This window comes from Malus domestica, chromosome 06 (genome assembly GCF_042453785.1).
Source record: "Malus domestica chromosome 06, GDT2T_hap1".
Classification (NCBI taxonomy): domain Eukaryota; kingdom Viridiplantae; phylum Streptophyta; class Magnoliopsida; order Rosales; family Rosaceae; genus Malus; species Malus domestica.
Genome location: NC_091666.1, coordinates 17,997,556 through 18,025,276, shown reverse-complemented (window position 1 = coordinate 18,025,276; position 27,721 = coordinate 17,997,556). Strand labels below are relative to the sequence as shown.

Below are 27,721 nucleotides of genomic sequence, written 5' to 3'. Positions count from 1 at the left end.
TTATGCGTTTTTAGTTTTTTTCTGTAACGAAGTCAAACAATGCATTTGGAAGGATCCTATAAGTCATTCAGAAACCAGATAGAAGGTTAATGTTGCAAGCAACAAGCGCTATGGAAGTTTGACTGATAAATCATTCAAGATACAAGAAAAATACGTACATTCCTACAGTACAATGCACAGTTTTCGCTTGTAATCTCGAAGAATTGGACGGATTAGATTAAAGTAATCCCGTATGAGGATTTTGAAGAAGACGGAGTGAGTACCTGGTTGAAAGAACAAAGCTGGAGAAACCAGCTTGCATACTTAGTGCTTAAATTAAACAGATTGAGCAAGAATGCATGCTCAAAACCCTGCAGGGACACATATGAATATTATGAGATATACCTCTTTTCGTATACTCTTCGGTTTTGATGAATAAGGGTAACACACCTCACAGGATCCTCTCTACATAATCTCATTGCCAACTGGATGAACTGAAAAATGAACAGAAATTGTTTTCCGAGCGATTTGCTCGAATTTCGACTTCCATATCTGCAGTTTGGTAAAATTTCCGAATGTTAGAGATGTGTTGGTTGAATGAAACAGAGACAAACCTAGAATTACGATCCCAAAATGTCTCTTGAACCTTAAATTAGCCGGGGATCATAATTATATATATAAAAACGACGCTGTAAGAACAAAAAGAGCTAAGAATGTAGCCAAAACATTGGGAAGAACGGTATTTTTCATCATGTAAGATTAGATAAAAACACACTGGTAATAAGCGAGTTCATGCCACAGTGGATGGGGAAATTGGATTCAAGTATACTTACTTTTTTGTATTCTGAGCTTCCCATGAATATCTCAAAAGCGTCAACTACAAGTTATACAGTGAATGAAAGTTATCAAAGTGAAGGTAGCATGTATCTGAATCTAAATAAGGCAACGAGCGCTCACAGGACCGAAATCTGATCACCACTCCATGTGTATACTCCTTGCTGCTGAGATTAAGATTCAGACCTGCCAACGAAATAGTAACAAGTTACCATAGGGATACTTCGTAACAAAAATACGAATTTTCCCACTATTTCACCAGAATAAATGTTATATAAACACAACCAAAACAACCTAGAAACAAGAGTTGACAAAATCGAGATGCCTTGTTTTAGGGTTCAAGTGAATTATTTTCCACTAAGAGTGAAAAGTATAAAGAGATGGCTTTTAGCTCAAGCAAACCTCGAGTAGATTGGACAATCAAGGATGGAAATCCCACAATTAGTTCTTCCAAAGAAACCAATGCCTCTTCCACATGTCCAGATGCACTATCAACAAACGATAGCAGAAGCACAAATTCCACACCGAAGTTGAATTCCTGCTTGCAAGAGTAGTTAGCATAGCATTCCCTTTCGAGATTTCTTTTACACCCAAAACCGACAAACATAAATTATATGGATATATTAAGATGTGGAATGAGAATTCAAAAGTTTGATCCCAACCAATTTAGTTAAAAGGGATAGAAAAATTTAATTGAAAGTAAGCAAGTCCTGTGTAATCGCAAGCATTTACACTCTTTTCTGCATGTGCATTATGTAGTCCCCAATCCCAATAGGATTGTATCGCATAAATAAAACAAAAACCAGTAAGGATGTCGTTTCAAACCTCTCCTTTGCGGAATATTGGAACAATATCATCTTCTACTTCAGATTCGTAGTGGACATTAAGCAATTCCTGTGTATGTACCATAAATTCCAGTCCAATAAGTTGAAAAAAATGTTAAATGCAAAGTTAACAGAAATCGAAGCCTAAAGAACAGAGTGTCGGTGTTTACATGTCAGGGCATACATGGCAGTAAGGGAATACATGCTCCTTCAGAACTCGCATGTAGAAAGGGTTCTCATAAAACTTGCTAATGTCTTCATTTCTCTGGAAGCGCATGTAGACAGCGTGGGTATACTTGTCAGGGTTTTGATCAGAGACACGTCCTAAATGAGCGATTGAGAACATATAAGCCCTTGTAATAGTGCAAATCGGACAAAGAAAAGCCACCAAAATCAACCAAGTATTTTGAGTAAAACTCACCTAGTGATATGGCGAGAATGCCTCGCATTTGATACTGGGTTGTATAGAGATAATCCAGCATATCCTTCTCTTCTTCATCAGATAAATCCTGCTTCGCTTTGAGCAGGCTTACGTGTTCCACGATTTTCCTGTGGAAAGTACAAGATCATTACCTTTGCATGTAAAAACAGGTGAATGCATTGGCTGACCACATTAAGTGACAATTGATAATGTCTAGTAACACCACATGACCACATATGTTCTGACCACATTATGCGACAGTTGACGTGTCCGATAACAACCAGATGTAAAAACTTTCATAAAACAAGTGAATCCACCTTCTACGTGACATGATTGTATGATGTGATACAAATGCAATTCAAAACATAGAACTGTGAGAGATGGGCTCTCTACGCCAATGAAGCTCCTTCGAAATTCAACCCCACCAAGCCAATCTCAATTTTACATGAAAAAATAAAAGTTCAGAACACGAATAGGATTATAATGACAACAATTGGAAGAGTTATGAACCTTTTCTTCTGCACATTGAGGCTCGAGCTCTGCTCCTCCGTAGCCGAAACCAACACTCCCCCATTCTTTTTCTTCCCCAGCCATGTTCTCACAACTCCGTACGACCGGAAAACTGACCATAGATAATTAAAATTGCACCAAAAAATCCCAAGAAAAAAAAACACTGAAGAACAAAGAACAAAAAACCGAGTCGAAACTAAGAAATTCGTATTACCGTTAAAAGGGGCAGGGCGGGGAATGAGAAGGCACCGGCGACGGGGGTTTGTGAGGCGAATGGGAGAGAATACGGAGCACTGAGATTGAATGAGCATCGTGGCGTTGCGTGATCCTGTGGTTCCTGTGCTTTACTTTCTGCGAGTCTTGTGAGTGCGGGTTATATCAAATTAGGGGGACGATCTCTTCCGGTATAAAATGGGTGGACAGGGAAATAAACGAACTTTTAAATTTGTGGGTTTAAAATTGGCGCTTAGTTATTGAAGTTACCTAATTGCCCTTTCGGGAACTATTATTATTTAGTATAGGGTGCATTTTTAACAAGACGATAATGTGTATTCCAAACTATTCTAACTTTCGAGATGGGGAATCCCAACTAGTTGTGCAATGAAGAAGTGACCACACTACACTCACTACTAACTGACTTAATCAATATCTACAACATTCAGTGTTTTAAAAAACTCGTTTTGGGGCGCGCCTAGATGGCCTTAGAGGCGGGGCGGCAACATTTTCGCCTTTGTTTTTTGGGAGTTGGCAAAATACTTACCTAGGCTTTATGGGGTGCGCGAGGCGGGGCGACAACATTTTCGCCTCTATTTTTTGGGAGTCGGCGAAATACTTGCCTATGCTTCGTGGGGTGCGCTTGAGGCGCATCTTCTTTTTTAAGTTGTAGAAATTTGGAATTCTCTTGAGTTGTAGAGTTTGCCCAGTGAAGAAAATGAAGATAGCTAGGGTTTTATTTTCCCACCATCTTCCTTTATGTTTACTTTTAGTTAAGCGTTTTTACAAAGTATTAAATATATATATATATATATATATATATGTGTGTGTGTGTGTGTGTGTATTAAAAATTTAGGTTTCTTAAGGCTTCATCTCATACCTCAAGACTTTCGCCTAGACGGGACTATCCATGAAACATCCCATCCATGCCTTCATGCCTTTGCCCTTTAAAACATTGACAGCATCTTATGCAAAATAAATACGTTGATTGAAGACTTTGAGGTGTCTTGTGCCTCTTTAACTTCCATTTCTAAGGGGTGCTTGGCAAATAAGTCCCAGATAACCTCATTTACTGTCAAATGCGGCGTTTTGATTCTCGAAGTGTTTTTCACTAGCATTAATAGTTGTCACTTGGCTAATCTGATTAATACATCTGTTTTAATACTCTTTGGACCATACAAGCCCTCAGAGATCTTTAACATAAACTTCATGATTGTAAATGCAATCAAATATTCGAAGGCCCTACCCAAAAGGTTTTGCCTCGAGAGTATAACCACGCAACTTGCCAAAGAGGACGGCTTGATCTAGTTCTTTAGGTTTTGGAAAAGCTCCGGCAGATGGGCGTTTGTAAGCTTGGTCCTCTTTGTGATCTCGTGCTTCTTCTTCTTGGGTTTGGATTTGCTAGGAATGCCTTGACTCTGTGCCAAGGCCCTTCTTTTTGCAGTATCGGTGGCCGGCTTCATCCCATTCTTCTGGAGCTCTTTCTCAATGTCAATCATATCACGCGGCAACTCAATCCCCCTAAAGAGCACCTTAAGGTCATCGTCAACCTTGGAGGCAGGCAACCTGGGGTCGTTTGGATATGCTATGTCCTCTTGTGAATCAAAGTTTGAAAGCAGCCAGATATCACCCGAAGCTTTCAAAGCCTAGAAAATAATTTCTCTTTCTAAGATTCCACAGTAAGAGTAGCAATCCAGAGACTACAAATTACATCGCAGCATATAACAGCAGACAAGCCTCAACCAAAAACTGAAAGTTTGGATGAAAAAACAAGATGCATAGCCATTTTCCTTCATAAAATCAAAAGAAGGAAGAAATCTATTACGACATCTTTAAGACCAGAGATGTAGAAGTCTCTTTTGGGGTCACCATACCAACCTAAAGGCATTAAGAACAGTTCCTAACAGGTTCCGCCATAATGGCCTCAGTAAAAGCAATAGGGCTAAAGAGAAATGAAAACTTCAATTCTCTGTAGTTCATCAAATTCCCTAAATATGCAAAAGTTATAAAGAACCACGGGCATTCCATCTGTGTACTTTACAAGGTATAACATCAAAACACTGTGGGACCTCTCTCTCGCACACAAAGACAGTCGCATTATTTTTTGGGTAGGGGGAGGAATCTCTAAGATATCTAAAAGGTAAATACAGTATCGTATGATGTCATCTGCCATACCATGATTCATCAAATAAGTCGAAAATGTACAAATAATATATACCTGTAAATCGTCCATCACATTTGGGTAAGCATCCTTGAGATCAATGACCGGTATACCCTCTGAAAATTTCCGTACTAGGGACAGAAGCTGTTTTTTGTCCATGATACGATGTTTGGACTACAGATAAAAAAATACAAGTGAAGACATCATCCTTCATGGAGGTTAAACAAGAAGGCCATTTATAAATAATTCAAATGATATATAAAATCATAAGCATCCTGGTCTACTCGGGCATATAGTTAGATAAAATTCACAGTTACCTTATAAGAGAAGCTCTTCCCATCATAAGAAACTTTTAGGTTATTCCTCAGACTGTCAAAGACAGCTTTGTTAGCATTCACATCTACATAACATTCTTGATTAATTTGCTCTGGTGTATACGAAAGCCTTGTCTGCAAAAATATGTAAAACAGATATTCAAAGTCATCAGATGAGTCCAAGCTGGCATCTCTCTTATCAAAAAGCAGGAAAGAGAAAACAACAAAAAAGAGCTGGGAAAGGGAGGGAGAGTAAAAGGTGTTTCCAGGAAAGCACCAAATTGCTCCAACAAAATTATAGATTAATGCCAATGTTAGCACCTAGTGAATTTCTAATAGCCACAACTGAACCCGTGGCAAAGCTAATATTTTTAAGCACAAAAACTCTTCCATCTAAACTGATACTCCCCATCTTAACCTCGCAAATATTCTGTTATAGGCATCAAGAAGATCAGAAATAAGCAGTCCCTTCAGCACAGCCCTCTTGTATATATTATATGCAAATGCTGATTTATTTCTGAAGTCTGTTATTTGTTTATGTTTTAGTAGAAACAAATTTTAATGCAGAAAACAATAAAATTACACAAGCAATGGACAAGATGGCCATAACAGGAATGCAAAAGCATAAGAAAAAGCATGGAAGCAAGTGTTCTCAAACACTAAGACATAAACCACATAACACAACACGACACCTAGTATATAGCAAGATCAACCCCTGAATACTAGAATAAGATCAAGCCCTGAATTCTCTAGTGAGGCCCATAATGATGACCAAGATAAAAAAAAAATTCCAATAAAATCTGTGTCCCACCACCTGCAACATCTTCGAAAATCATAGCCAAACATCCCAAATAACTAGCCAATAGTATGCGCCCCCATAAAACTTTGGTTTTCCTCCCCCACCCTGGTAATTAAATTTCTCAGATAAAACGGAGAAAACATACTCCAAACTCCCTGAACAAGCACCACCAAAGACTCAAAAAACCACAGGACAACATATAAAAACATGATCTCCAGATCCCCGTCACTCTAGCATAGGATGCACCACAGAGGATAAAGGCATGAGTTGGCTCTCCTCCTTGGAATCATGTTGGGAGTATTGACCTTTTTATGAGCCACTAACCAAGTAGCAAACTTCACTTTGGGAGGAATTCATCTTTCGTGACCAAAACTATATATATAAGTACAACTCACATATGTTCATCAACCACAGGCAGATGTAGAAAATAGCGTAAGCCAATTTCTATACCCTTGCTGCTCACGCTAGGTGCTCTAGATACTGATCAATCATCAGCTTTACATTGAAAATTTTTCTAGCTATGTGAATCTCCAAAAAAACTACAAACATAACCAATTTTGGCATGTGGTCCACTATTTTACAATTATTTTTTTTATCTTTTTGTTAAGCAAAAAGATTTTTTTTTAGGGAGGGGGGGAGTGGAAACAACCCACTACTGTCTCACCAGATGGGACTTACGGTAGGACACAGAAGTCACCACCATCCAAATCCGCAGGCACACCAATAAGTTACATGCCAAGAATATCTGCACTAACCTCTACCAATTATCTTGAAATGACGCTGATAAACAAATTGTAATGGTTCACAAAAAGCCTGCTCATTACAACTACTGTACGGAACAACAGGAAACTCAAAACATGGGGTTCAGATGAGCTTGTAGCTCAACCATGGACACCTCAATTTCTTTTCGTGAATCGTGATTCAAAGTACACACACCACACGGTTATGATTTATTATGATTCATTAGTAGAGTTGTAAATGAAACAATATAATAGTCATTTACATCAAGTAAATATAGGGAGAAAATGTGGGTTTAGTTCGAACCTCCCGCAACAGGTCTATAACACGCTTGATCTGAGCTCCAACAGGGGCTTTCCGTATGCTATTAATATGTTGAAGTCTCTCCGTATCATTTGAAAATTTGACAGCTGGAGCAGGAGCCTTAGTGACCGCAGGCGCAGGTCTTGGTGTTGCTGTGGCCCTATCAGATGCAATGCCAATAAGAAGTGACTGTGCGCTCTCTTGCTGCTTCTTGAACCTATTTAAACTCTCTTTCAACGCCATCTGCAATTCACAAAGTTTACTTAGAACTCATCACATCTGTTAAAACAGTATAGAAAGATGTAATAAGTATACAATGCAAAATCAAGCTTATACACGAATATCAAATTGAAACTAAAACAAGCTATTGCAAGCGGTGGAGTACACTGGGTAGGGCCTTCGCCTTCCTCATAAACCCACTGCATCCTGGGTTCAAACCCTCCCCCACTCCGTAGTTTAAATGAATTTAATGTAAATTATCAGATCGATTGTCAAAAAAAATCCACAATCTTTCAATCTCCAAGAGCACGTAATCTCAAATTACTTCATTTCAATTGATTTTTATTATCAAGCTCCAGTTTTTTGATTAAAAAACGAACATGGCATATTTCTAACACCAATCGGAAATTGAAAAAAAATTCACAGGTCACGGATGAACATAATGGAATCGATAAAATTATAAACCCCCATCTCCAATCCCTCTCCGTCCAAAGTGGTTCACTTTGGTGACACCAATTCATCAGAGTATGAAGTAAGAAAGAAGGTAATTTCAAGTAAAAACCCACAAAAATCCAAATTTTGTCCTTTTTTAATTTATAATTTACTCTTTCAACTTCTGGGCGCTTGCGATGTTTGCCTAATTCCCATCACAGAAATCAAACTGTGCGGCCTAAACATGGTGTGTAAATAGATGAAACGATTCATGAATTCAACAGAAAAGGAACCCTAAAACAGGTAATCGAATACGCATTCGGGTAGAAATTTGAATTTTAGATGGATAAAATTCGAAATTAAGCACTAGTTTCTACATACCCGAAAGCTAGAGAGGGAGAACGAGTAGGGAAAGAACAAAAGCTTACCGAAGACAGCTCGAGATGACTCGGATGAAGGGCTGCTACCGTAGGAGATATGGGAGAACAAATGGGGGGATCGGATGCTAATCAAACATTTTAATTTGGATAAATTATATTTTACCCCTTCTTCGGGTATGGGGGCAAGTGTAACCTCATACCACAATTAAAAGATTTATTAAATTTGTCCTTTGACCTATTTTTTAATTAAAATTTAACGGCAGGTGATCGATCGAGTTTACAACATATCTTAAAATAGTAAATACGGTAATAAATCATACAAAGAAAAATGCAAAAATGCAAATGGATAACAAGGTATTGTTAGCGAGAAAATAATTATTTATACAGCTTACTTTGGGTTCAATCCACTAATTTTCGGAAGAGAATTTCTCTGGATTTAACATCAGATGCTATCTGTGCTTAAATTTAAATTAAACAGTCAAATGATTTTTAACTTCATGATGCACGATGAATACTTAAAGTATATAGATCTCTAATATTTTTATTATTTTGGATTCGATGGAGATCCAGATTCCCAATTTTCTTCTTACAATTTAATCGAGTTACGCTATCGTTTGTAAGGAAAAAAAACAAAAACAGGGAGAGATTGAGAATCGAGGAACACGTGTGCCGCAACATTTGACTCCGGTCCAATCCAATCCACAATGTTCACTAATATACGTTTAGCCGTTTGCTAATTCTCAATACACTTTCACTTCCTTTTTACTTCACAAGACCTGGAGATACCAAACACCCTCGATAACACCCAAACTTTGATCGCCGAACAACGCTCAGATTCCCGCGTCTCGTCACCGGAGACTTCGTATTCCCGCCAAAATGGTGGCCAAGAGCTCGCCGGACTGGCTCCCGCCCGGCTGGTCCGTCCAATCCAGAGACCAAAAGAGAGGTCGCAAAATTGAGGTAATACTTTCGCCAATTTCGTTCTTCTGCCTTCCTAGGGTTTGACTTGAAACCAGACAATCTTGGTTTTCAATTGGTCCCGTTAGCTTGTGGCTGAGCTTCCATGGTTGAAAGCTTGTAGCTTTGATTGTGTTAATTTGGCCCGTGTTTCTCTCTTTAGCTTCATACAAGTTTTGTATGATAACTACATGTCACATTTTCATGGCCTTGATGATTTCGATGATATGCGAGTGCGCCTTTTTGCGAAAAAGTGTGCTTGGTTGATGAAAAGGAATTGCATGTTGGGTGTTGCGTGATTCCGGTTGTTTTTAGCTAATAAGTTTTGCATTTTTAGGAAATTCTGAAGGTTTCTGTTCTGGGATTAGTAGATTGACATAAATTACATGCTGTACGGTCTCATGCCGTGATTGTTTGTTCGCTGCACGGAAACAGTTTAGTTTATAAAGGAAGATTTTGTCGTGCTCGGGGTTTGGGGAGTGTGCGTTGTCTTTCTCTTGCGTAGATTCCAAAAGAAGTGCATCAGGAGTTATTGATTGATCTTGCTGCCCAAAAATGACTGTTTATTAGGTATAGATGCAAACGTCAGTGTCATGGCTCATTAAACTCTCTTTGGGGTTTTTTGTGTCATTTCTGGTGTTGATGACAGACATATTGCTTGAGCTGGCAGTTGCAAAATGACTGTTGTGAGTGAAGTATTGGAATCTGAAACGAAAATGGATATCTTATCGTTATGTCGGAGGAATAATGTTTAACTTCTTCCTATTCTGTTCCAATCTTGATGACCTAATTGAGCAATAGTTAGAAAAGATATTAACTAATATGGAAACTTTACAATCAAAAGATCATGTGATTGTGTTATCGCTAAGTTCATATCACGTTGGTGTCTGCAGTTTTATATCCATTTGGAAACTGGGAAAAAGTTCTTCTCTAAGGATGATGCTGTGCGCTATATCAAAATGGAAAACACGCGCGGTAAAAAGCCTCAGCCAACTTCTGTGCAGATCCCAAACCACTCAGAAGAAGTTCCTTCTCAAGTAAGTCTTTTTCCTTTTTTAGGCTTTTCTCTAAACCATTTGCTAGGTTCATCTATTTGATTGGGCTTGTTTATTATCAAAAGCTTGAAGTGGACCCAACCGAATATCCTGAATGGTTGCCTAACGGTTGGAAAGTGGAGCTGAGGATACGACAGAGTGGTGTGCAAGTTGGAAGAGAATACAAGGTAACGTTTATGTGCATTTTTTGTGTGCATTGCCGTTATTGTCTAGTGAATTTATACTTAATACCTTTTTAGCCTTTTATTATAAGGCCATTACTAGTGGCTTGGCAATTAATTTTACCAAGGAACTCCTGGTTTGTTATTAATCATGATTTAGCTAGTATTCCAAAACACATGGTCAGCCTGGCACATGTATATTTGACATGTTTGTGAGATATGTCAGGGCTCAGTATTTACGTTTGTATCAATGACTTGATAGCATTTCACATTGAATACTTTTTCTAGCATATCAGATTTTTCCATCCAAAATTTGCCCCAAGAGTATGTCAAATTAGTTGTGCACATAATAGTGCTACAGTTATTTTAGCAAATATTTTAGTAGCATTCCATTGCATATTAGATGTCAAACTTTCAAAAAGAAAAGGTTGAAGCAAGTAATAATTTATTCCTTTGAATGCTATAGGTTAGAAATAAGTATTAGGATAATGGTTTTGGTCCGTTTGAAGGATAAAAAGGTTGTACCCAGTGCACAAGGCTCCGGCTTTATGCAGGGTCTGGGAGAGGTGAATGTCGGCTAGCCTTACCCCCATTTATGGAGAGGCTGCTCCCAAGTCTCGAACCCGAGACCTACCGCTCATGGTTTTGGTCCGTTTGAAGGATGCTAGGTGTTAAATTACATTGTATTCGTGTAAATGTTATTAGTGCACTTATTCATATTAATGCTAGGTGTTAAACTATATTCTATGAAGGATGCTAGGCATTAAATTCTTTGGTGCCACTATTATCTTTGGCGCTAATACGTCATTAAGTCGTTAGCAAAGATTCCTGTATGGTAGAATCCTAGAAATTGTTTACCCTTTATTCATGTCTTGCAGACTTGTTCCAACCATAAACTGTAATATCTTTTCTAAATCCATTCACAATGAGATTGTATGTTGTTGTATTCTGTGGTCTAAGTACCTGTCTTACGTACAACTTAAAGAGCGGGTTGATGTGGTTTTACAAAAATAGTCTTGTAACTTTCCTGTTAAAGTTGAAAGTAAACTATGAAGAAACATTGACTTGAGCAATTTTCCTAATTGCAGTGTTACATTGATCCCTCCAGAGAATGTACATTCTATTCCAAGCCAGAGGTATTTCGGTATCTCAAAACTGTAAAACGGAAGAGCTCGAAGTCAGGAAATCTCAAATCTACAAGCAGCAAGAGATGCATAACCGAAGGGAAGGCTGTCACTACCTTGCAGCTGACAAAAAATGTTTGTTTCCTTGGATATTCTCTTGCTGTAATTTCTTTTTCATACTTATTTGGATGGGACAAAAATTCTAAAAGAACGACCCAAAAAGAAGCTCCATGGTTTATGAATTGAATTCCTCAGTCCAAAAGAAATCAAAATCTAGCTACAATCAGTTTTCTTTAGAAGCTGTGTTCTTAACTTCATAGAAAAGCCTAAAGTAGAGAACACTTAGCATTTTACATGATGTAATATTTTAAGGAAGTTTACCATTTGAGTCCTGATTAAACTATCTGCCTCCTTGGCAAATTTTTCCTACAATCACATTCCATCCCGTAAATGGCCAAAAACATCAACCTGATGACTACTAGAATTTTCCTATCTTTTTACTTTTTCATATGGTTGAGTTCCCCTTGGTCATTTATCTGGGTCGTTTAGTATATAAAAATCAAAGCATGGAAAATGGCATAAGATATCTGAGCTAAGTCATTATCTGCTTTCTACCTTAAATCATTGGAATCAAATGGATTAGGGAAATAGGTTCCTGCTGAAATACTTGTATACGGGTTGTTGGATAAATATAATTTTGTGGTATTTTAGGATCACTTTTCCCGCTACTATAACTTCTCCTACTACTGTTGAATGATGATGATTTGGGTATACCTGAAAGGTAGAACAGTGAACTACTTCACTAAACATTACCACTAGTAGAGTTTAGTCCAGCCTGCCAGACATCCATTGTAGTTTGATTGTGAAAAAGAGAAGTTCTAAACTTTATATTATGTTTCGTCTAAAAAAATAAAAATAAAAGAAAAGTAATAAACTGTTTCTGCGAAAATCATCCTAAGCCTGAGGTGCCCTGATATTGACGGCACCTCATTTCCATATCGAAGTATGAAGATGGTAGTGTTAGGGGACTACTCATTGCAGGTTTCTATTGCATGACATACTGAAACTACCGAACGAATGATTGCATTCCGTTTACGAAATTCATGTTATTACATTTGATTAATCCAATGATTGTTGATGTATAATTTAGGTTTATGTTGAGAAGCATCATGTGGAGGATTTACCACCGGGATGGATAAAGGAGATCAAAGTTACAAAGTATGCAAATCGATTTAGAAAAGACCCGGTATAAAATCAGTTACCCTGATACTTATTCCAGCTGATGTTGGTTCTGTTCATCACCCCATCTCTCTATCTCTTCATGCATAGTACACATGCTCATGTGCTTTCCATGCTTAGTCTTACTCTATTAATAATCCAACTTGTTGCAGTTTGTTTCTATGAGTTCTTGACTATATATTATATGCTGATTTTTAGTGGTCCATTCCTTTGGACAGTATTACACAGATCCAGACTCTGGATACGTGTTCCGCTCCAAAAAGGATGTTATTTGCTATCTAGAAACTGGAGAGATCAGTAAACATGCATTTAAACCCAGGAATATGTGCGGGAATGTTCTAAAGTTAGCTAATGATGCAGTAAGTGCTATATCCATGCTGTTTTTTTTTTTGTTCCCCCATCACCAATGTTCTCTGTTACTGCAATGTTGTTGTTCACTAGTGCAACACCAACATTATTTATTTGTATAAACAGTTTTAATGTTTAATGGAATCAGTTTGGAGTTTACACTGTAAAAAATCAGAATGCTTATTGTTGTATTCTTCGGAAACTTTAGTGCTAAAACATTATAACCCATGGTTACATGAAAATTTATTGATCATGTCAGATATGGTGTGATGCATGACTAACATGTGCAGAAACAAAATAAAGTTCAAGTGATATTCATTTATACTACTTTGAAAGACAGAATCTTTTTAATTTAGATCACTTATAACACTTCGAAAGTGTGTTCCAAGTAAAAACAGGGAGGACTAGGTGGAATTTGGGCTCTGATATTTTTTGTACAACATGATTAAGCTTAATCCAAAACAATACGTCTCTCAGTCCCCGATTGAAATACAACTCTTGCATTTATGTAGCAGTGAAAGCTTTCTCGTGCTGTGGGGTTGTGATTTTCTATTTTGTTAGTGCTATTTAAAGCATCTGTTTTTCATAATTGTTTTGGAGCATTGTTACTGCTTTGGCTAAGATTTTTTGATGTTGTAGTAGGCCAATTTCATGCGTATTAACTTCTTACCCATTTTAGCAAAGATGGAATTTACCATATTAAAACATAAAGTTGCTGTTTTCACACTCATCTCTTCTACTGTTCTGTTTACCTGTCTCTGAAAGGAATAGAAGGTATTCAGTAAATTCTCTTTAATGAATAAATCATAAAAGTATGAAACCAAGGAACTCCAAGTCAAAACTGATGTTTCTCTATAACTATGACCCTATGAATGTGGTAGGCTTGTTAGCAACAATTTTATCTCTTTTATCAGTTATCTGTTATTTCTGTGCACGAGGGACATTATATTTACTAATATGCTTTTCCTTTTTTTTTTCTCTCTCTCTTACTGTAGCCATCATCTGCAACCAAAAGGCGAAAACTTGAGCATCCCGTCACGAGGAGACAGGTATCACAGCCAAAAATTGAACTCCCTGACAGACGTGCAGGAAATATGTTATTTGTTGAAGTTGAAGGTTCTGTGATAGACCCAGGAAAAATGAGTTCTGCTGGAGATGAGCCTGGTTTGACTCCTGCTATTAGCCTGAAGGAGAACAATTCACTTGAGCCTGTGATGGAAAAAAGCAATGTGAGGAGAGCCCTAGCACACTCGAGCAAATCAAAAAACAAGGAAATTCATAATTTGTCTCGTCGGTCCTCAAAACGACTTGCTGGGATCAGTTTAGAACTACCAGAAGCTGGAAGCTCCATGTTGTTAGACAAAAGGGTACCCTATGAAAGTGGAGTGGCCTTTAGTTCGACAACTGAGATTGTCCAAGAGAAGCATTTAACTGGGAACATGCTTGAAAAATGTGCCGAAACTAAAGAAGATAGTTCTCTAAACACTGTGGAAAAAAGCAAAGGCAGGAGAGCCCTAGTAGACTCGAGCAAATCAACAAACAAGGAAAAGCTCAAATTTTCTCGTCGGTTCTCTAAACGACTTGCTGGGAGCAGGTTGGAACTACCAGAATCTGAAAGCTCCAAGTTGCAAGACAAGATGGTACCCTCTGTAAGTGCAGTTGCCTTTGCTTCGACAGCTGAGGTTGTCCAAGAGAAGCGTTTAGTTGATGACATAGTTGAAAATTGTGCCAAAAATAAGGAAGATGGTTCTCCAAGCAGACCGTCACAGGCAAAGGCTGAACTTTCTGACATACATGGAGGAGGAAAAACCGATGTTAGAAGAGCCCCTGTAGGCTCGAGCAAATCCAAAAACAAGGAAAAGTTTAATTTGTGTCGCCGGTTTTCAAAACGACTTGCTGGGAGCAGGTTGGAACTACCAGAAACTGAAAGCTCTGAGTTGCCAGACAAGATGGTATCCTCCGTAAGTGGAGTTGCTTTTGCTTCGACAGCTGATGTTGTTAAAGAGAAGCAATTAACTAATAACATGCTTGAAAAATGTGCTAAGACCGAGGAAGATGGTTCTCCAAGCAGGTCATCACAGCCAAAAGCTGAACTGTCTGAGAGACATGAAGGAGAAAGGTCATTGCTTGAAGTTGGAGGTCCTTTGTTAGACCCAGGAAAAATGATGTGTGCTGGAAATGAGCCCCTTTTTACTCATGCTGCTTACACCCTGAATGAGAATAATTCACTTAAGACTGTTTTCAAAAAAAGCAACGTCAGAAGATCCCCAACAGGCTCGAGCAAATCAAAAAACAAGGAAAAGCTTAATTTGTGTCGTCGATCCTCAAAACGACTTGCTGGGCTTGAACCAGAGGGGGTTGCTAATTTGGTTTCTAATGAACGAGCTGTTCAAGCTGCAACTGGGAAGCCTAGTAAAAGTGATTCTGGTCAAGATGTAGGTTTGGCTTCAGATCTTGTAAACAGAGCATCTCAGCAGCTTGGGGCTCCATCAGAAACAAAGGTAACGCATCATACTTTAACCGATTTAAAATCTGCATCACCTGAGGAACCATTGGACAAGGGAGATATGCAACTTGATGACCAAGTGGTTCCTAAGGAGCAACAACAAGAGCTGGAATCTGAGAAAAGGGATGCTGAGAAGCCAGAACCAGAGCTCAGCATTCTGTTTGGTTCAGACCCCTGCCTAGAATTCGCATTCAAAACACTTACAGGGGAATTGCCAATATTTGATAATGTGGATAACAGGCCTATTCTGAGACCTGCAGCTGATGTGATGAAAAAAGAAAATTCATTTGACGGTGGAATGGAAAAGAACTGTAGTAGAAAACCGAGGGCTAACAAATCCAAGGACAGTAAAGAACTTAAGTTGCCCCGTTGGTCATCAAATCAGTATGCTGGGGTTGAACCTGAGCTGCTGGTCGGTACCATGTCCAAGGAACGAGCTATTAGAATTGCAACAGAAAATTCATGTAAAAGTATAGCCATCCCAGCTGTGGATTTGGCAGATGAAGCATCTCAGCTGCTTGAGATTACACCAGAAGCAAAGCTTGCAATTCGTCCTTGTACTGCTATAAACAATTCAATGCAAGAGGAGCTGTCAAACAAGAGCGTGAAGGCTCTTGAAGAGCCTGCTGTTCCTCAGGAGAAACCCCAAAAGTTTGAAACCGAGAAAGCACATGTTGAGCATCCAGAGCCACAGTTCTCTTTCCCTTTCACAGATTCATGGTCCGACCCATGCCTAGATTTCGCATTCAAGACTCTTACAGGTGCAATTCCATTAGAGGATGATTATTATCATGGTTACTTCCAAGAAAAACTTGACACCTCTCACAACCATAGAGATAGTTTGGCACTACCAGATTTTGGCACACCTAGCTTGTTTCAAAGTGATATTTTACCTCAGTTCGATCCACCAGAACAATCTGTTTCTGGCCAACAGTTTCCCATGAATTCTGCATTCCTGCCTTCTGGAAATGTGAGCATGCTGAATTGCAGTGGAATTGGTTCAGGCCAACAGTTATCAAGGAATCCTTCATCCCTCCCTGCAGGAAACGTGAGCATGTCAAATTGCAGCGGGGTTTGCTCAGGCCAACAGTTACCTATGAATCCTTCATCCCTCCCTGCAAGAAATGTGAGCGCGTCAAATTGCAGCGGGGTTTGTTCGGGCCAACAGTTGTCCATGAATTCTTCATTCCTGCCTGCAGGAAGCGTTAGCATGTCAAATTGCAACGGGGTTTGTTCAGGCCAGCAGTTATCCATAAATTCTTCATGCCTGCCTGCCGGAAATGTGAGCTTGTCGAATTGCAGCTTGGTTGATTCGCAGTGGCCTTGCGTAGGAGGCAGTAATGATTACCATGGAAATGTAAAGTCCTAGAGCGAAGGTAGCTCCTGTCTGCAAGTACACAGGTTTCTGTAAGTGGTACATTTTGAAACCTTGTAACTGTATGTCTCTTGTGATGTCGCAATGTAACCTATGAAACAATTCATGATAAAATTTCACATTATTTAATAGAATGGTAATACAAATAATCTAATAAAAGACAACCCCTTAATTGAAAATAGAAGAAATAAAAATCCAACTCAATAAACATTGCCTCTAAGAACATTTTTTGTTAACAGAGCACTATAGGATGTCTATTCACAAAACTATTCGTTGATTAAAAAAAAATTAAAAAATTCGTTGAATTAAAAAGAAGAGGTAAGATAGAAGACAACTTGAAACAGTCACATAATCGATAAATAATTATAATAAATGTTTGAACTAATAAAAAGCTAATAAAAACATTTAATAATTAATTAAAAATTATTTGAAGTTGCTGTCAAATTTGACAGCAACTCCTATGCTGCAATTTCATATCATGCCACATATATAGGAACTAGCATTTCGGTTGGAAAACACTAGTGCTGTCATTTTTTTTTTTTTGCTGTTATTGATGATGTTAACTTTTTGACATCTCCTTTAGAGATGTTCTTATATTGTTTTTCTTTTAGAATCAATACTAGACAAAGGGAAACCAAATAAAGGATTTGATAAACGCTCTTGATCACTTAAGTTGTATGTCTGGAAGGAATTTTAGGCACCCACTAGTTATTAGTACCCACGCGTTGCTGCAGTTTTTAAAGCAGAATGAAATGCTATATTAAAGACTTGAAAAATGGATTTGCAAAGCAGTAACAACACTAATAACAAAGAAATTGGAAAAGCTTGAATTGTGAGAAGATAGGTATGAACATGAAAGTTTTTTATTGGACCACAGCAGTTACAACTGTTTTTGGATTAGGATGATCATATTTACAGACAAAACATTAGCAGATACTTTCGTATGGAGATACAAAAAATATTAGAGCTATATATTCTACTTTAACAGCCCTATGTGCTCTAAAAACTAAACCAGCTTCTGTACACAAAAAATTAACAAATGCTAGTATATGGAGGTGCAAAAAATATTGTCTAATTTTGAGCAGAAAGTGGTATTTACACACTACCGAAGATCTTAGACAATATTTAATATAGAGTAACAAAAGATGCAAAATATTCTGTAGCATAGCAGGAAAGGTCTTGTTCCAGCAGCATTATCAAGGTTGACATTGAGAAACCAAGCTACATAGAGAAAAACAATGGAAGGTATTTAGACAGTGATTAAGTTCACATTTGAGCAGTTTTGAAGCAAAAAATTTAGCAAAATGAAACCATACTTACCGAGTTCATTTTGGAGGGATTGTATTTGTTTTTGTAGTAGCTGGAGGTGATAACTTTTTTTTTTTTTCCAGCGATTTGAAAGGCATTTCATCAAATTCTTTTGGGTCAACTTCTAAAATTTCTTCTGCCCCAGTGTTTCAAATGGCCATGACTAATGAGCACATTTTATTGCACAAAACATAAACAATGTTGCCCAACTATAATTCGTAATACTCTTTACTCAAATAAAAAAAAAAAAAAAAAGATTCTTCACAGGTATATTTTAAGCAAAGCAAGATAGGCAAAAGATATGAATGTTTGAACACAGGGAAGTAAAAGAAAAGTATCAAATTTGATGATAGTATGGAGTTTGAAAGTTTGAATCTAAACCTCTGTTCACTGCCAGTAAAAAGAGCTTTCCTCACAGACTCCCTCTTTCGTTTATGTGAATCTCTGCTTGTTCAAGTGGTGAGGTTAAAGATGATACATTAGTGGAAGATACTATGGCTGCTCTTGGTAAATCTGTGGAGTTATTGGTTCTAAAGCTGTCTTGTCAGACACATTGTAAAGCAGCACATCACTTGAGTTGAAACTATTCTTCCTATTTTCGAAACGCAAGTGAAAAATCTTCTTTTGTCCAATCAGTCGCAAAAACTCATTTGGCAGTTGTTGTTGGTCAACCAATCTTTGATTCATGGCCAAATCTTTGCAATCCATACCAAAGTGTTTTTTCCAGCTTGGCCAATTATCAAAGCACTAATTTCATTATTGTTGTCTTCAAGAATCAAATTAACTTTGTACCTATATTTAAAAATTGAATTGCATGAGTTTTTTTATGGTTTATAACTCATTGTTAACAATTAGAGCAAAGAACTTTAAACAATAGAGGTTATAGATTTGAACTCATTTTTTACTTGCAAAGAAACAGCATGGAGTTGAAAATTGAAGAAAAAGTAAAAAAACACAGAACAATAAACTTTCATATTAAACGTTACCAAGGTGTTGGAATTTGGTTGGGGTGTTTTTGACAGATGAGTTGTCCAATCGTTGGGTCCTTATGCATTTGCTTGACACAATTGGGGTAAGCATTGTACCGCCAATCATAACGTGTGTCAAAACGTTTGATAGATGCTTTACATAGAAATGTATCATTCTGTCAAATGTTTTGTGACACGTTGTTTAGGCCCAAAATAATAATTTGGGTTAAGAGTAACAAATGGGCCGAGACTCCTGGGCTAACGGTCTTCCAGGGGTATCATGGGCCAGCTAGGCACCTTGTTTAGTCGGGTTCAGTTAGATCTTTTTGCGAGAAGGATTGATTTGGATAAAGATGAAGGTTGAGTCCTTATATCACCAGGGTGTTAATATTGAAGGCTTAGGAATCAGGGGATGAATTTGGTTCATTATGAAGGTGGGTTCAAAGTTCCGATTGAATTAGGATTAGCTGAGTCCTAGTTAGATTAGGATAAGGAGTCCAAGTCTGAGTGTGGTTCTAACTCGGCCAGGAGCAGGTTCACTGCTATAAATAGAAGAGGGAGCGCACCATTTTAGTCTCTCCAATTCAACACACAAACAACCCTGCGCAAACTGTCGCTCTACGTGAAACCTCTCAACAATCTTGAGATTTTTATTTTCCTTTTTTGCCAACACATCTTCAGTTTGGATAAACAACACTGTGAAGGCAACCGGCGACACCTTCAATTTGGATAAACAGCACTGGAGCCGTAGAATCAGCCAACCGATGAGCACCTTCAGTTTAGTTAAACAGCACTGCGTCGAGGTCGACTGATTACCTTTCCAAGTCTCGGTCGAGAAGGATTTTTGAATCCTTATTGGTAGAGGTCATTTCATTAGCCTTCTCGGCGAAGTGAAGTGTTACGAATTACTAGGCTCAGCACATTGAATGCCGAGTTGCTTATGATTGGTTATTCACAAGCAAGGAAGAAAATATCGGTAATATCGGAAATATCGGTAGTCCGAAAACACGGAAATATCGATGGAAATATCGGGATAATATCGATATCGATAAAAATTACATGGAAACCACGGAAATTGTAAGAAAAACTTGGAAATTTTTATTGAAACTTTGCAGGATATTTATTTAGTCAATTATCTATTAGTTTATCACAAAAAATTGGAAGGAAATGCATTGCATGATGGATTTAACACTATCAAGTTGATTATATAGCGAGCTGACAAACATTGTGAGTGTAGAAAATATGTAGTAATTAATGAAAGATGTCTAAACACACCATAATATAGTGAGCTAGAGACAGGTTTTGAATTATTTGGATCATTGGATGCTTTTTTTTCTCACACGCCACCACACACACACAGAGTCAGAGAGTGAGTCACACTCACACCCCACCACACATGCACACAGAGATCGAGATTCGAGACCCCTCACACCACACACGCACACAGAGACTGAGCTCAGTCTCTCGATCCTTCCTTCTCTCTCTTCTGAGTTCTGAGTCTTCTCCCTTCCTTCTCTCTTCTGAGTCTTCTCGCTTCCCTTCTCCCTTCTTCAGTTCTCCCCCACACACACACAGACATCATCGACATTTCACAAAAATTTCGTCTTCCAAAACGCACAAAAACAGGTCCCTCACTCCCCACCCTTCTGGTATCCAATCAACCCTCCAGGTACATAAACGTCTTCAAATAATCAATGCTCTAATCAGATTTCGATAATTTATATCTGCAATTTATGTGGCTCGGTTTCAATCTGCTTCTTTGTTGATTGAATTTTGGGATGCAATGAATTTTTGCTTATTTTGTAGGGTTTGGGAAATTGGTACATTGAAATCATATATTGTTTCCAGGGAATTCTTTGCGACACGAATGGAAGGATGCCTGTGCACCCCCTCCCCACCCTCTATATCCACCCCCACCCTCCTCCTCTTCCCTCTGCGTTACCCACCCCTCCCCACCCTCTATATCCACCCCCACCCTCCTCCTCCTCCCTCCGCATTACCCACCCCCTTCTCTCCACACACCCCCACAGCTCATACAATTTGGGCTTTGGGTTTTCCGATTACCCACCAAATTTCCCTACTTTGGATATGTAATTCTTGTTAGATCTTGAAGCGTTTTGTGTAAATTAAGGTAATTTTTGAATCATAATGCACTGTAATTCCATAATTTGATCTATTGGAATTTGGGTTTGCTTCAACTTCGTGTTTGTTTATGGGGATTTTGGGGAATTTCGGCGGTGGTGATTGTGATTGGCGGTCCGGAGGAGTCCTCGCGCTCGGCAGATTCCTGCGGCTCCACTCCCTTTCCACCGTTCAGTAAGCCCTCCTCCACCTCTTCCAGCTCTGCTACTTCTTCTTCCTCGTCGGGAGCATCCTCCTCACGAAAATATCGAAAATATCTCAAAAATATCAAAAATATCGCGATATTATCGATAATATCGCGATATTTAGACGATAATTAAGTGGATATATGTAAAAATATCGTTATCTCAAAAAAACGATATTATCGGCGAAATATCGCCGATAATATCGATATTTTAATCCTTGTTCACAAGTGAGTTTTAGAGTTTGGCATTCTGACGGCTGAACCACATTCACCATTTAGACATACATCTTTTTTGAGTACTTGTGTCCGTATAGTTTGATGCCAGTTCGGCGTGCCTATACTCTTACGAATATAATCACCGTGACTGAACCTAGTGCTAATGATCCGTGAACTTTGCAGAACTAGCAGCCTTGTCTTTAGGTTCTAGAACCCGAAGGCTGAGACATGTTCTTTCCTCGGGCGCAATCGCAAGATCAAGAAGTCAGCAGCGCCCAACGCCACATCAACACATTTTACTCCTTGGCCGAGCTCGGCCGACAAGTTGGCACGCCCTGCACACAACCAAAGGACATAGCTAGCTCATTAGTTACTCAGCCTGCACGCCACGTAGGCTTGGTAGTTTTTAGGGTCAACACACGTGTATCATAAAAGAGCAACAACAAAATTAGTTTTTGTTCAACATGTAAAAATGCAGATACATGCTTTAAAAAAAAGATAGGAACGCATAAATCGTTTGTATACCTTATACAGATTAGGATCCAAAAAGGCCAGCTCATCTATTGTTAGTCTTCTTGCAGTACGTAGAATTTTAGCCTCATTTGCCTATCTTAAAGAAGGAGGCAGTATTTTTACAGGGACTTTACAGGTTGAGAACCTGCAAGTTTAAAAACAAAATAAGGAATTTTGAAAAATCAGCATGTTTGGAGGTTGAAACGGGAAGCACAATTTTAGATGTGCACTCACACTGATTTATATGAGTTAACCTTTGAGATGTCTTGGTCGATGAAAAAAAGTGAGGAGCCAATACTATTCAAGAAGATGTTGTATGTAGATGCCAAAAAATAATAACATAATTATAAAACAAACATTAGTAAATATTAGAGATGAGTAAGTATTTTTAATTGGATGATAGATGTTTAAATGCGAGAAAAAAATTGTAATGAATACGTTTAAAAATGTGGTAATAATTTGAACACACAAGGCTAGAAACGAAATACAAACCATAATGAACAGATTCTAACAGTTGACAATTAAGAAATAAAAAAGAAAAAAAAAATTCTGTCATAAAGGATAGCAACCGAATACACTAAAATCACATAATGATAAAAGAGTGGAAAAGTTTATAGCAAGAAATGTAAGAACATAACCAAATAAAGGTAGAAAAAGTGGGTTTCAATTAAATGAGCTACCAAGGTAAATCTTGACTTTTAAACTTGTAAACACCAATAATTGGCAAAGACAACTTCTGGATCGATAAAGAACAAAAAGCTTATGCAATATTTACCCACAACGTAATAGACAATTCATCTTTTCTGTGCACAAAACAAATGAGAAACAAAGACTAAATTTTCTTCCCACCCTAACAGATAAAATGATATTAACAATTTAGAATTGCAATGGTTAAACAAAAGAACAACTTGATATTCTCAATGTATATATCACATTTCTGCACTATTATTTGATTAATCTGTTTTGGTTCTAATTGTTGGACCGCAGTTATATGGCCAATCACATCTTACAATTTAAAAAGTTAATACAAAAACAATGTCAAAACTCATTTCACTGAAAAAACAACAGAAATATTTTTAATTGATGGACATGTAGATACACACACATATAGAGAGACAGATATACAAGTATTGATGTTACTTGTAAGAATATCATCTATGTTAAAACGGGGATAGAGTATGTTAAAATCTAGTAGGAAAAACCGACGTCGAGGGATGGGTGGAAAGACGGTAGAGAGTTTTTTAAACACTGTCGTAGCGGTGAATATAACTTGGGTATCATGTGGCACCACTTTATACTGTCCTTTGATTCTGATCGTGCGAAAATTCATGATTTCTTAGCAACTACTGGCATCAATCTTTGAGGCTACCAATTCACAATCAACGTCCAATGCAAATGCTTCAACCACATTGTTCTTCGTAAGTGATCACGTGCCATAAAAAACAAGAAAAAAAATAATAACAAAATTAAAAAAGTTATGAACAAATAAATAGCAAAAAAAATTATATTTTGGCACAAAGATTGAATGAGCACAGTGGGTAAATAGACTAACTGAAAATATGTAAACTATGATAACCAAGATTTACAAAGGACTTTACACATGTGAAAAAATCAAATTGTAATATATATATATATATATATATATATATATAAACATAAAATATAAATTAACAAACTAACAAATGAAAAAAAAAAAGAAAAAAAAAACTAATGACATAACTATAACTGTTAAAATACTTAATTAAAATTATGGGACAATGATGGCTCACCATTTCATCAACATACAGTGTAGTGTTACGTATTTGTGAACAATTACATAAATGCTAGATTTTCATATCATATACACACGAATCTTTATTTTGTCTGCTTTAGTGTAAGCACACAATCTGCAATAGGGGGTGACCTTGACTGTTTTCATTGAATATGTTGAAAGAGAATATAAATTTTATAAAGATAAGAATCACCATAACACAAATCTGAAAACAAATATGAAAGAAAAGACTGATTTGTTTCATTCCTAATTTAGTAAATGGTCAAAATAATTTTAACATAACTATTACAAAATCGATAACCACAACACAAACTTGAAACTCGAAAAATAAAAAGGATTGAGAAAAGAAATAAGCCAACCAAAAGTAATTAAAGAACTAAATTTGATAAAAAAAAAAATTACAATTCACATTAGGATAGTAACACAAATGACCACACGTTAATAGATGACATACAATAACTATTATCAAACACTCAACACATTATGAAAGCAGTAAAACAACGGTTGCAAAAAGCAAACTAAAGAAGAAACCAAATATTACAAAGATTAAAACATTACTTACCAAAAGTGAAACAAAATGTGAAGCACTTGTCCCAGAAGGGAAAAGTAGGGTTAAGGAGATATAATCAACTACTTTCCCACACTGCAAATGGATAAACCAAAAAGAAAAACACTTAGTAAGTCAATTTTAATACGTTAAGAAAGAAGTAAAAGACAACTAACTTTGTCAGGTGGCATGGGTGCAAACTCTTTTTTTTTCTTTCTTTCTTCCATAAATATAACTTTACATTAATGTGAAACCGAAATAAACACAAATTTGAAACAATCAGGTATCCATGGTACTCACCTAAATTTCAATGCATGCACAACAAATTTTATATTCTATAGCCTCAAATGACCACCAGACATTTAACAATTAATTAATAAAGCATTTGAGCATCACATGACTAAAAACCTAAATCTCAAGCTTTAAATACCGATATGCAAGGAAAAGAACTAATTTGACTATAAACAATATTAATGCAAACCTATAGATAAAGAAATAAATCCAAAACGTTTGAACACAATTGTAGAACAAAGCACATAGCATTGTGACCTTGAATTGAACCCCCACTAACAATCTAATACTTCAAGTTATTTAAGTTAAAAAATAATACAAAACACTAAGATGTCAAACCTGAATTAACAAACTATACGACTTGTATATAAAATTAAAATACAAAATAAAAAAATAAAAACTAATTTTAATTAAGTATACAAAATTGGAAAGAAGGATTTAATATGGAAAAAAGGATACAAAACTAGATTCCAACTTTCTCTCCCAAAGGTGTCTTTGCCGTTGAGAGAGAAACCTAAATCCCTCTCCCAAATTATTATCGAATAGTCAACGTTTGATAAAAGCAGCAAAGCAATGATTCAAAAGGGAAGACTAAAAAAGAGACTACATATTACAAAGACCCAAACATTACTTACAAAAAGTGGAACAAAACGTCAAGCACGTGTGCGTGCAGTAAATTGTAGAGTCAAGAAGATAATGTTCGTGGCTAGAATTTCTGTTGGGGATGTTTCCTAGCGGACAAGCACGCAGCTCCCCGAGAGGTTGGCGCCGGTTGATGCTTTTTGTCGGGCTTCTGCTCTCTGGCGGGCCTGTCCGGCAAATCTTGTCTGGCAAGGCTTGTCGGGAAAGGCTGAAAGAGAAGGACAGGGTTAACTTTGAAAGGTGCCTTTGTAGGGCCTTAGGTGTAGGCCTTGAGGCTCACAATCAAGTTTAACTTTTAGGTGTTCAGGCGTGCCACCGCCATCTTTAGCATGGTAGATGTAAAACAGATGTTGCGTTTTAATTGTATATATATACCTGAGAGGCTGTTTTAGTTATGAAAGGTGCCTTTGTGGGGCCTTAGGTGTAGGCCTTGAGGATCTCAATCAATAACTAACCCCAGTACTCGAACATATAATGTTTGTTTCATTGATTGCAGAAATGTTATGACTATTATATTTCTAATTACCCGAGCCCGAAGAGCAGAATAAATCCAAATAGGTGCCTTTATAGGGCCTTAGGTGTAGGCCTTGAGGCTTCCCATCAGAATTACTTCTATACTTAAACGTTCTATGAGAATCATAATATAATAGTAATAAAACTAGGAAATAGGTCGATTACTTGCGCCCCAAGTCACTTTGGACTTCTTGTTATCAAAGGTTGTTGTGGATGGGTTAAGTCCACATAAGGTTATTTTTTATGCCTTGAGACCAAGGACTTTTGAATGATCAATCTTACAGGCCTGAGGGTTTAGAACTTAGATCTGATTTAAACTGTGACTACATATTCCAATCGGATTCAAGCATTGATGAGTCTTTTAATCATCAACTTGCTAGAACTAACTTGGATACAAATGGAAGTATACAACATATTGCTAGACTTATGAATGAAAAGACAAAAACAAAGAGGGTCGGGCAAGGTTTCACCTTGTCGGGCAAGACTGGTCGTCTTGCAACTTCCTATCTTTGTGATTTATAGAGGGGCTTGAGAGCTTAGAAAGAGGGATAGGGAGATGAGTTTACAGAAGAAAATTGATACTACAGCAAGATTTAGACAAGGTAGCAGAGCTTTTACAAAGGCTTTTGGTGAGGGTTGATCCCGAAAGGGATGAAGGCTTGGGCTGACTATAACTTCGTTGAAAGCAAATCTGGCTTGAGCAGAGTTTGTGCTTGTATTTGTTTGGTTGTTTGAGTGTCTTCATCTCTGATTTCTCTTTCTTTTTTTATAGACAGTTTGACTTGGCCTCCTGTAGCTTTAATCTTGCCCGAATGCAGCTTGAAGGGCAATAACTCATCAGCTTTTTACTTGTACTGCCACTGTAAAGTGCTTTTGGGCTGATTAGCTGGCTGGTCTACACCACTTGGTCTCTAGGTAGGTGAACAAGTGGTTTAAATGATCTGCACCTAGTCGGGAAAAGGCCTTTTCTGCCTTTTGGGCTTTTGCTGGGCTTCAGGCTTCATTCCTCCTAGTTCTTCTTTTGGGCTGACTCCCTTTTGAGCCCAAAGTTCAAGTTTTAACCTAAACAGTGCCTCCTTCAATTAATATTTAGGTTGGAATTGCAGGCGCCAATATTAATTGAATAGCCGCATGCTTGTATTCAGGCTTGTGTTTTCTAAACGGGACGAAAGCAATCTTGCATCTCTTGTTTTTCTCATGACTTTTGAGCTATCCTCTGAAGTTTCTATAAATTCAGGCTCGAAATTGCTCTTGTCCAGCCAACAGATCCTCTTCAGCCTTTTCTTTTTTCTCCCTCAACTAGAAAATGGGTTCCTCCGAATTCAATTGGGGTTTCCTAAAACTCCCTTTTCATGAGAAAAAGGATTTTCACCAAATGTCTACTATCTCCAACACTTTTGGTCAAACACCCCGCTATCTCCAACACCTTTGGTCAGGCGATCTCCTTCTGATAACTTGCCCTCCTGCTCGTTGCTTTGATAAGTCGGGCTTCACCATCATACCTGGTGATGGTTCGCATTAAGGGTCCTCTACCAAGCTCATCTTGGCCACACAACCCGATCACCTGATCGGGTTCTATCCATGAAGATAACAGAAAACTGGTTGAGACACCATTGCATCCAAAAGGAACCATACATAGTGCACTGAGGCAGAATCTGATGTAAATTTCACCAATTTGTCGAAATGAATAAAACATTATTTTATCAACTTTTTATCTTTCTGTCTTCTTGAATG

General features: G+C 37.7%; 3 protein-coding genes across 8 annotated transcripts; 1 reads left to right on the top strand and 2 right to left on the bottom strand.

Moving 5' to 3' along the window:
- Positions 1-40: 40 nt before the first annotated feature.
- On the bottom strand, positions 41-2,971 carry LOC103431053 (stress-response A/B barrel domain-containing protein UP3). Of its 5 annotated transcripts, none has more exons than XR_003774478.2 (10): positions 2,783-2,971; positions 2,569-2,680; positions 2,059-2,186; positions 1,822-1,961; positions 1,639-1,707; positions 1,216-1,351; positions 937-999; positions 813-856; positions 385-531; positions 41-281 (listed from the first exon to the last, which is right to left on the bottom strand). XR_003774478.2 is itself a non-coding variant. In XM_029104618.2 (10 exons), the coding sequence occupies exons 1-9, from the start codon at positions 2,877-2,879 to the stop codon at positions 445-447; spliced, it is 876 nt and encodes a 291-aa protein (XP_028960451.2). In that variant the 5' UTR covers positions 2,880-2,971; the 3' UTR covers positions 41-350; positions 430-444. The 5 variants fall into 5 exon arrangements, 3 of the variants coding, with proteins under 3 accessions (XP_028960451.2, XP_028960450.2, XP_070679592.1); XR_011581999.1 differs by having other exon boundaries at positions 41-263; XM_029104618.2 differs by having other exon boundaries at positions 41-350; positions 430-531.
- An 878-nt stretch (positions 2,972-3,849) lies between these two features.
- Positions 3,850-8,478, bottom strand: LOC114825631 (uncharacterized). Of its 2 annotated transcripts, none has more exons than XM_029104619.2 (5): positions 8,176-8,478; positions 7,100-7,339; positions 5,260-5,391; positions 5,000-5,116; positions 3,850-4,427 (listed from the first exon to the last, which is right to left on the bottom strand). In XM_029104619.2, exons 2-5 carry the CDS (start codon positions 7,337-7,339, stop codon positions 4,086-4,088), a joined length of 831 nt encoding a protein of 276 aa, XP_028960452.1. In that variant the 5' UTR covers positions 8,176-8,478; the 3' UTR covers positions 3,850-4,085. The 2 variants fall into 2 exon arrangements, with proteins under 2 accessions (XP_028960452.1, XP_028960453.1); XM_029104620.2 differs by having other exon boundaries at positions 8,129-8,208.
- A 362-nt stretch (positions 8,479-8,840) lies between these two features.
- On the top strand, positions 8,841-17,041 carry LOC114825630 (uncharacterized). The gene is made up of 7 exons (XM_029104616.2): positions 8,841-9,087; positions 9,978-10,121; positions 10,205-10,306; positions 11,389-11,559; positions 12,575-12,670; positions 12,882-13,022; positions 14,007-17,041. Exons 1-7 carry the CDS (start codon positions 9,004-9,006, stop codon positions 16,884-16,886), a joined length of 3,618 nt encoding a protein of 1,205 aa, XP_028960449.2. The 5' UTR covers positions 8,841-9,003; the 3' UTR covers positions 16,887-17,041.
- Positions 17,042-27,721: the final 10,680 nt, after the last annotated feature.

What these genes read in the sequence shown, in the direction of transcription:
- LOC114825631 (XM_029104619.2), bottom strand. Translation starts at nt 7,339, where the DNA reads ATGGCGTTGAAAGAGAGTTTAAATAGGTTCAAGAAGCAGCAAGAGAGC. An exon ending in TTATAGACCTGTTGCGGGAG is followed by an intron (nt 5,392 to 7,099) that starts GTTCGAACTAAA and finishes ATATTTTTGCAG; the next exon opens with ACAAGGCTTTCGTATACACC. An exon ending in GGAAGAGCTTCTCTTATAAG is followed by an intron (nt 5,117 to 5,259) that starts GTAACTGTGAAT and finishes TTTTATCTGTAG; the next exon opens with TCCAAACATCGTATCATGGA.
- LOC114825630 (XM_029104616.2), top strand. Translation starts at nt 9,004, where the DNA reads ATGGTGGCCAAGAGCTCGCCGGACTGGCTCCCGCCCGGCTGGTCCGTC. An exon ending in ATCGATTTAGAAAAGACCCG is followed by an intron (nt 12,671 to 12,881) that starts GTATAAAATCAG and finishes TCCTTTGGACAG; the next exon opens with TATTACACAGATCCAGACTC. An exon ending in TAAAGTTAGCTAATGATGCA is followed by an intron (nt 13,023 to 14,006) that starts GTAAGTGCTATA and finishes CTCTTACTGTAG; the next exon opens with CCATCATCTGCAACCAAAAG.
- LOC103431053 (XM_029104617.2), bottom strand. Translation starts at nt 2,879, where the DNA reads ATGCTCATTCAATCTCAGTGCTCCGTATTCTCTCCCATTCGCCTCACA. An exon ending in ATGTATTCCCTTACTGCCAT is followed by an intron (nt 1,708 to 1,821) that starts GTATGCCCTGAC and finishes GTACATACACAG; the next exon opens with GAATTGCTTAATGTCCACTA. An exon ending in GGTGATCAGATTTCGGTCCT is followed by an intron (nt 857 to 936) that starts GTGAGCGCTCGT and finishes TATAACTTGTAG; the next exon opens with TTGACGCTTTTGAGATATTC.